We start from the raw sequence: 9,971 nt of genomic DNA on the forward strand, positions 1-9,971 counted from the left end.
ACTAGAGATGATGACAAATAATAGCACTAAGTATGAAAGCTTTTCGGACACTGTCTCTGAGGAGTTGCGTTTATAAAATAGGCCCAAAATGGTCAAATTCTCATAACTCTCGTAAAATTGTCTAATCAACATGGCAGGATAGAATGGTCAAATTCATATGATGATAAAATATTCTGAAAACTTTCAGGCAAATCCTTTGAATGATGTAACATTCACAAGGTTTCATTATGCTACCATAAGCTAAAAAATGGTTAAAGTCCAATAACTCTTGCAAAGGCTAATGATATATAAATATGGAGATGTGGTATGATTGCCACTGAGGCTACTATCCACCATAAAGAACATGTTTATTTGTTACCTATCCTTAAATAGTATCTATCCTGTTTTTATTATAGAATTTTGAAAACTGCATTTTCTTTCATGAAGATTTTTAAATAAAAAACAGCCTGACTCAAAGTTATGTCTAGAAAATAATTTGAGACTTTTGTACCAAGGACGGTAAATAGATTAATAAATATGTCTTGCAACCTTTTCTTTTCTTGTCTCCGGTTCATTTTTGTCTTTTTTCCTTCTTCTTGAATGTTCTTCACCACCACTCAAACTTGATTTTGACGGCTACAAATATTATAAATACGTCAAAGGAAACGAGCCATCAATTAAATATGTAGCCACAAAGTAGAAAATAATAACATAAAAGATATGTATAGTGAAGTATAGAAATTAGACTGACCATCCTATAACTGAATGAGAATTTACCCACACTTTTGCAAATATAAGTTTGGGTGATCCTGCAACTTATAGTACTCAAGATGTGAAAAAATTAAGCCTTTGACAATGAGATTCTAATTATGTCACATCATTCATTAGTGCTAACCTGTTACAATATATGATATGACCCAAAGAGGTGACTGGGGTATAGAAATATGGCCATATGGACTGCTTTCTCCATGTGTCGTTAATTAAAAGTTAGGTTAAGGCATCTAATGTCAATGTTTCAATTTGTCTATGTGTCAACTTGTTAATGTGTCAATGCACCAATGCATCAATGTGTCAAACTATCAATGTGTCTATCTATCAGAGTGTCATCCTAAATCTGTCAATTTGCAACTTTTCAATATTTAAGGCTACAATTATTTTTGCTTTATTGAATCATAAATTTACTGTCTGGTGTAGTTATACACAAACTCCTTACTTGGGGACAAGAAAGCCTCAGATATATGATAGATGTTAGATAGTAGGGCATTATATGATGGTGGTTAGATAGTAGGGCATAATATGATGGCAACATCAGCTAAATGGAACTTAAATAACTATCTACTTATTGAATTTTGAATGAAATTAACCTTTAAGTTGAATTTTTTGTTATACAGAGCTATGCTAGGAAACAATATACTGTAAATTTAGGAAATTAATGCTTTTATTATTCAAAATTGTCAATAGTGCAACACTACAAATGGATTAAAAAGCTACAAGCAAAAGGTAAAATGTTAGTTACTATTAAAACAAAGATCATCCTTTCTCCCATTAATAATACATCAATTAATGACTGATATGTTATTACTTACAGATCTCGATACATGTTTCTTCTTTTTAGATTTCTTTTTATGTTTCTTTTTACTGTCATCCCTTTCATGATCTATAAGTATAAGAAGAGAAAATCTTTCCTAATTGTTATACATAATGTATGCTCTTACATGTTTGATTGTCACTGTCATTTCAATTTTTTCTTTTTTCATGTTATTTATTTTTTTCCTGTCTTTTGAACATCATTTTAGGACACCTAATACCATTTATCAAAACCAATCAATGTTTAAGGTGACCTTTACCTTTAATCCCTGACATAGATATTATACAGAGAACATTTTCCCCTCATGGGGAACTATTATACTAGGTCAGAATAATTGATGTTTATGGGCAAATGGATGTAAAGCTGGACAATAGCATAAATATAGCCTGTCCTCAACTGTGCAACATGTTATATTTCATCCCTGAAGATCATAGTGATCTCTGTATTATCACTTTGTATTTCCATGATGGTTTTTTTTTGGAAGTTTGTCCTAAATGTCTTGTTTGATTACATCCCAAATTTCTATGAAGGAATCCATTTTATTTTTTTTATTTTTAATCTTTATTTGTGTAAAAAGATTAACAGGTTGAATTCTATGAATTCTATATCAACACAGTTAAACATACTTTAGACTAATATATAGCATGTTAAAAAGTTTTAATAACGCAAAACTAAAGGCTCTTAAGAGCCTGTGTCGCTCTCCTAGGTCTATGAGCATCTTAAACAGTGGACTCTCTCCAACATTGTGGACTAGAATAGAATTCATGACAATAATCTTTTTTTTCATTGATCTTGTATTGCTGATATTTTTTTGTGTGTCCATTTTCTCTCTATTTAGATTTTGCCCAAAACACAAAAACAGTAAAAATAAATATCAATTAAGGCAATCACTCCTATAAAGAGTAAACCAACAATTTCGGCAAAATTTTACTTATTTGTAGAAAGTGTCTTGCTGATCATTTTTGCTTTTTTAAGTGTCTATCTATCTTTTGAAAGTTTCCAAGATAGTAGGCAAAAACGTAAAAATATTGGTAATAAATTGCTTCGCTGAGCGCAGCTGGGTACGACCGCAGAGGTCCAACCCTGAAAAGTTGGGCCAAAATGGACACAATATTCACACTTGATACAGGTCTGAATTTGGATTGTAACTAAATTTTTGACACATAATAGGTTTCTGACACAGAATAACTGTAGTCAAAGAACTTCAAATTGGTTATATGATTTGAAATTATATTCAATTTATTGTTTTTGTGCAATACACTATGCTGTTGCGAATTGACCCCCCCCCCCCTACCAAAAAAAAATTATTTTACCCCGTTTTTTTGCTTTTGTGCAATACACTATGCTGTAATATTAACCCCCCAAAAAAAATATTTGAAGAAATTTTCTTTCAATTTCTGAAATCTGAAATGAGAAAAATTTCCCCCCCCCCCCTCCAATTTTTTTGACCTCCCCCCTTTCCCTTATTCCCCAAAAAAATTCTTTCCCTCAAGATATGGTCAGTATCTCAATTCAAATTTCTAATGCAGTTTGCAACCAAAATTACCCATTTAAATACATCATAAAAGTTTTAAGATATAAAATGACATACATAGTCATGGCTAAAATTAATATTAATTAATAGTAACTGCTAAAAATAAATTGACAGCTAATCATCTCAAGACAATCACCATTTCTTAATACATAATTTACAAGCAGTGTAAGGGAGGTAATCAAACAGTGTTCTTTAATTTGAATTGGATTACCTCCCTTACACTGCTTTTAAATTGTCTCAATTGTCCTTTAACCAGAAAAACCCTTGTTTTTCCCCTTTTTTTGCCCCTAATTACTAAATGGTTTGAGCCATAACCCCCCAAAGTCAATCCTAACCATCCTTTTGTTGTATGGAAGTTTGTGGTATAATTTCAGAGAGATTCATACACTTTAACACAAGTTATTGTCTGGAAACTACAAAAATGCTTATTTGGGCCCCTTTTTTGGCCCCTAATTCTTAAACAGTTGGGACCATAACCCCCAAAATCAATCCCAACCTTCCTTTAGTGGTTATAAACCTTGTGTTACAATTTTATTGATTTCTATTTACTTATACTAAAGTTATTATCCGGAAACCATCTGTCTTTGGACGACGCTGACGACGCCGGACAACGACAACATGATACCAATATACGACCAAAATTTTTTTAATTTTTGCGGTCGTATAAAAATCGTTATTAAAGAGCAAGTACTCCTACCTACAAGGAGTCGACTGATGATTTCGGACTTCTTTGTAGATCAAGTCTTACTGATCATTTTTGCTTATTTAAGTTTCTATCTATCTATTATAGTTTTTCAGATATTAGGCAAAAACACAAAAAAATGGTAAAAATCATTATCAAATGGCAACAAACATGAATAAAATCGATGAAATTTGTCATTTAAGGGCAATTACTCCTATAAGAAGTCGTCTGACAGTTTTGAAATAAATAGACAATGTGAAATCTAATAATTCTGAACATTTTTGCACCGAAAGATTTCTCCATTCATAGTGGTTTTCAAGAAAATAGACCAAACTTGCATTTTACCCCTATGTTCTATTTTTAGCCATGTCAGCCTAGTTGGTTGGCAGGCGGGGTCATCGGACACATTTTTTTAAACTAGATACCCTAATGATGATTGTGGCGAAGTATGGTTAAATTTGGCCTGGTAGTTTCAGAGGAGAAGATTTTTGTAAAAGTTAATGACGACACAGGACGCTAAGAGATAAGAAAAGCTCACTTGGTCTTTAAGGCCAGGTGAGCTAAAAAAAGGAGATGTTTTTTATTTTAGATCTCAAAATAAACCATTCTGTTTCTAGTTGGATTTTTTTGTCAAAAAAAATATTTATGCTGTAGAATTTGTATGAGTTTTACTTCCAAAAAATTTGCTATGTGCAGTATAATTTGTATGAGTTTTACTTCCAAACAAATTTGCTATGTGCAGTATAATTTGTATGAGTTTTACTTCCAAACAAGTTTGCTATGCGCAGTATAATTTGTATGAGTTTTACTTCCAAACAAATTTGCTATGTGCAGTATAATTTGCATGAGTTTTACTGCCAAACAAGTTTTCTATGTGCAGTAAAGAAATGCAACTTTGATATGAGGAATAACAAATCAATTTTAACATGAATAAAATGCTCCGCAGGGCGCAGCTTGATACGACCGCAGAGGTCGAACCCTGAACAGTTGGGGGAAGTATGGACACAACATTCAAGCTTGATACAGCTTTGGATTTGGATTGTGATTAAATATTTGACACAGCATAGGTTTCTAACACAGATTGAATGTGGTCTAAGAACTTAAAAATTTTAAATTGGACATTCACCTATTATGGTCCAATATCCAAAATCTAAATACATGGTTAGATTCAGCATATCAAAGAACCCCAAGAATTCAATTTTTGATGAAATCAAACAAAGTTTAATTTTGGACCCTTTTGACCTCAATGTGGACAAAGTTGATAACGGGGCCCAAAAATCAAAAATCTAAATACATGGTTAGATTCAGCATATCAAAGAACCCCATATATTCAATTTTTGTTGAAATCAAACAAAGTTTAATTTTGGACCCCGATTTGGACCAACTTGAAAACTGGGCCCATAATCAATCAAAGCGCTTGTAAGCGCTGTAGGCAGTTAACCGAAAACCAAGGCAAACGTAATTATGAAAACTAAGGCAGTGTTGCTTCAATTTTTTTAAGATTTGAAAGAACAAACATTAAACATTCGTATATTGGACATTTATGTTCATTAAACGAATTGATTATTAAGGCAAATTAATTAATATTTCATCAAGGTTTTCAAAAACAACTCATATATCAATGTAAATGACCCCCATCTTCACCCCAAGTGCATGATGTTACTCCATACCAAGTTTGGAATAAAATGACAGGTGATTATAAAACAGTTGGTCAAACATTCTCGGGCTTTACACTGCTTGAAAGATTTATATGTTTTCTTTAAAATGGGCCATAAATGAAAATTATTATAGGCCCAGAAATAATTTAATAAATAATTAAAGTAAATTCAATTAACCTAGACTCATTTTCTCCATCAATAAAATTTTATAATAAACAAGAAATAATTGTAACAGGATGCCGTTACGAAGTCTCCCACACAAAGCCCCCATAATTCGTCATTCCCATGGTCTCCTGACATTGGGCAAAGTCCAGTTCATATTGGTTTGGTCTAGTAAAGTGATATGCATATGTTACACCTAGGAGATTGACCCTGTATGTCATTCAAATCTTTTTGAAATGATGAACAGGAATAAATATGGTTTATGTGTGGGTATCTCGACCGTTTACAAGTTCTCAAACAGGAGGGGGTGGGGTGTCCCCATGGACACCCCCTATATTTCATTTGAATTGTTTTATTGTCCCATACATGAATATATATGGTTTAGGGGTGGGGATCTCGACCATTTCCAAGTTTTCAAACAGGAGGGGGTGGGGTGACCCGAGGAACTCCCCCTATATTTCATTTGATATGTTATATTGTCCCATACATGAATATATATGGTTTAGGGTGGGGATCTTGACTGATTACAAGTTCTCAAACAGGAGGGGTGGGGTGATCCCAGGTACTCCCCCTATATTACATTTGATTTGTTATATTGTCCCATACATGAATACATATGGTTTAGGGGTGGGGATCTTGACTGTTTACAAGTTCTCAAACAAGAGGGGGTGGGTGACCCTAGGGACCCCCCTATATTTCATTTGATTTGTTATATTGTCCCATACATGAATATATATGGTTTAGGGGTGGGGATCTCGACCATTTCCAAGTTTTCAAACAGGAGGGGGTGGGGTGACCCGAGGAACTCCCCAGATATTTCATTTGATTTGTTATATTGTCCCATACATGAATATATATGGTTTAGGGGTGGGGATCTTAACTGTTTACAAGTTCTCAAACAGGCGGGGGGGGGGGGGGGGGGGGGTGGGGGGTGTCCCCAGGGACTCCCCCTATATTTCATTTGATTTGTTTTATTGTCCAATACATGAATGTATATGGTTCAGGGGTGGGGATCTCAACCATTTCCAAGTTCTCAAACAGGAGGGGTTGGGGTGACCCCAGGGACTCCCCATATATTTCATTTGATTTGTTATATTGTCCCATACATGAATATATATGGTTTAGGGGTAGGGATCTTGACTGTTTACAAGTTCTCAAACAAGAGGGGTGGGGTGTCCCCATGGACTCCCCCTATATTTCATTTGATTTGTTTTATTGTCCCATACATGAATATAAATGGTTAAGGGGTGGGGATCTCGACCATTTCCAATTTTTCAAACAGGAGGGGGTTGGGGTGACCCGAGGAACTCCCCAGATATTTCATTTGATTTGTATATTGTCCCATATATGAATATATATGGTTTAGGGTTGGGGATCTTAACTGTTTACAAGTTCTCAAACAGGAGGGGGTGGGGTGTCCCCAGGGAACCCCTATATTTCATTTGATTTGTTTTATTGTCCCATACATGAATGTATATGGTTCAGGGGTGGGGATCTCAACCATTTCCAAGTTCTCAAACAGGAGGGGTTGGGGTGACCCCAGGGACTCCCCATATATTTCATTTGATTTGTTATATTGTCCCATACAAGAATATATATGGTTTGGGGTGGGGATCTCGATTGTTTACAAGTTCTCAAACAGGAGGGGGTAGGGTGACACCAGGGACTCCCCCTATATTTCATTTGATTTGTTTTATTGTCCCATACATGAATATATATGGTTAAGGGGTGGGGATCTCGACCATTTCCAAGTTCTCAAACAGGAGGGGGTGGGACGACACCGGGGAATCTCCCAAATTATTTTCATTTGATTTCTTTTATTGTCCCTTACAAGTATATATATTGTTTAGGGGTGGGGATCGCCACGGTTTACAAGATAAATGTACATTTTCAAATTGAAGGGAGTTGGGATGACCCCCAGGGACTCACCCTATATTTTGGTTGATTTTTTTATTGTCCTGTTCTCATTACTGAAGACTGCATGTGTCTATCACTTACTGTTTTCGAGAAATAGTCATTTGAAAATTTAAAAAAATAAAATCCCATAGGGTTCTATAGTAAACCCCTCCCTTCTTCAGGCCCCTCCAAATACCCCTAAAAGACCCCAATGCACAAACAAAAGATTAATGGCTCCGCTAGACATGTTAGTCTAATATTTTATGAAACTCTAAGTATATCTGACAAACGGTCAAAGTTGTCTTCTTAGACGGTTTGAGTGGATTTGGTCCGACTTGTCCCGGGGACGAGTTGTCCACATTACTTAAAACATCCCATCGACGTCGATTTCCGCATCTGTTTCATGACCTCGTTTCATTCATAAAATAACAACAACCTTATTTGGCAAGATAAGTTAAAAATTACCGCCCACTTATATAACTTAATTTCCTCTATCATAGAGATTTGTTGTATATGAACAATATTCCTGCGCATTTTGCCATTTGGGAAATAAAAACGACTTGTAATTACCGATTTTCGGCGATGAAATATTTCATACAATTGTTCTTTGACATCGTAGCCAAAAGCACAGGGAATAATAAACTACGTACGGATTTCTCTTAAGCACTACTTCCTATGTGCAACTTCAAAAGTTTTGGGTAGTTCGACGATCATTTAAGGTTTTTCTGGTCATATTTTATGTATTCCAGAAATAAAAGTATTAAAAAAATGTCCAATTAGTTATAAATAACATAATAGCCAGCTAGATAATAACAATGGCCCGTATTTCAGCATTTATTGGTTAGAACACAAATCTAGGGTGCTCGCATAAGGCAGCTTAACTGCCTAAAAATCTAAATACATGTTTAGATTCAGCATATCAAAGAACCCTAAGAATTCAATTTTTGTTAAAATCAAACTAAGTTTAATTTTGGACCCTTTGGACCTTAATGTAGACCAATTTGAAAATGGAACCAAAAATTAAGAATCTAAATACACGGTTAGATTCGGCATATCAAAGAACCCCAATAATTCAATTTTTGATGAAATCAAACAAAGTTTAATTTTGGACCCTTTTGACCTCAATGTGGACAAAGTTGATAACGGGGCCCAAAAATCAAAAATCTAAATATATGGTTAGATTCAGCATATCAAAGAACCCCATATATTCAATTTTTGTTGAAATCAAACAAAGTTTAATTTTGGACCCCGATTTGGACCAACTTGAAAACTGGGCCCATAATCAAAATCTAAATACATGTTTAGATTCAGCATATCAAAGAACCCTAAGAATTCAATTTTTGTTAAGATCAAACTAAGTTTAATTTTGGACCCTTTGGACCTTAATGTAGACCAATTTGAAAACGGAACCAAAATTTAAGAATCTAAATACACAGTTAGATTCGGCATATCAAAGAACCCCAATAATTCAATTTTTGATGAAATCAAACAAAGTTTAATTTTGGACCCTTTGGACCTCAATGTGGACCAATTTAAAAACGGGGCCCAAAATCCAAAAACTAAATACACGGTTAGATTCAGCATATTAAAGAACCCCATGAAATCAAGAATAAAACCCAATTGAAATTGGTCAAGAAATAAGCAATTTATAGGAAGTATCTTCTTTTGCACAATCCTGTGCTATTAAATATTTCTTGCTATTGCGCAATACTGTACAATTGACAATTTCTTGCTATTGCGCAATATTGTGCTATTGGATATTTCTTGCTATTGCGCAATACTGTGCAATTGAAGATTTCTTGCTATTGCGCAATACTGTGCAATTGAAGATTTCTTGCTATTGTGCAATACTGTGCAATTGAAAATTTCTTGCTATTGCACAATACTTATTATATAATAATTTACACATCCTGTTTGGTGTGTATCTCCTACCATATCATTATTATTTGATTTTAAATATAAATCAGAAATAACCAACTTAAAATGGAAAATTTTAAAAGAAACAAAAAAGGAAAAAAAGAAAAAAAAGGAAAAAAAAAAGTAAATCCCCCCCCAAAATTTTTTGAACCCCCATTATGATTCATCACCCCCAAACTTAATCCCAGCCTTCCCTTTGTGGTATGGTACCTTGCAGTACAATTTCAGAGAGATCCATACACTTGAACACAAGTTATTGTCTGGAAACTAGAAAAAAATGTGTTTTTTGGCCCCTTTTTGGCCCCAAATTCCTAAACGTTTAGGGCAATTACCCCCAAACTCAAACCCAGCTTTCCCTTTGTGATATGGAACCTTGTAGTACAATTTCAGAAAGATCCATACACTTACACACAAGTTATTGTCATGAAACTAGAAAAATGCTTGTTTTTTGCCCCTTTTTTGGCCCCTAATTCCTAAAATTTGGAGGCAATTACCCCCAAAATCAATCCCAGCATTCCTTTAGTGATATGGAACCTTGTGGTACAATGTCAGAGA

General features: G+C 34.4%; 1 protein-coding gene across 4 annotated transcripts in view; it reads right to left on the reverse strand.

Moving 5' to 3' along the window:
- Positions 1–9,971, reverse strand: part of LOC127730930 (pre-mRNA-processing factor 40 homolog B-like) — a 56,141-nt gene that overhangs the window by 2,092 nt on the left and 44,078 nt on the right. For 2 of the 4 annotated variants that reach the window (XM_052239559.1, XM_052239557.1), the window contains 2 exons: positions 1,566–1,636; positions 529–615 (listed from right to left, as the gene is read on the reverse strand). In XM_052239559.1, the coding sequence (XP_052095519.1) occupies positions 529–615; positions 1,566–1,636 (158 nt within the window). The remainder of the gene's footprint in view (positions 1–528; positions 616–1,565; positions 1,637–9,971) is intronic. The other 2 variants (XM_052239561.1, XM_052239560.1) reach the window with 1 other exon arrangement.

This window comes from Mytilus californianus, unplaced genomic scaffold (assembly GCF_021869535.1).
Source record: "Mytilus californianus isolate M0D057914Y unplaced genomic scaffold, xbMytCali1.0.p SCAF_2, whole genome shotgun sequence".
Classification (NCBI taxonomy): domain Eukaryota; kingdom Metazoa; phylum Mollusca; class Bivalvia; order Mytilida; family Mytilidae; genus Mytilus; species Mytilus californianus.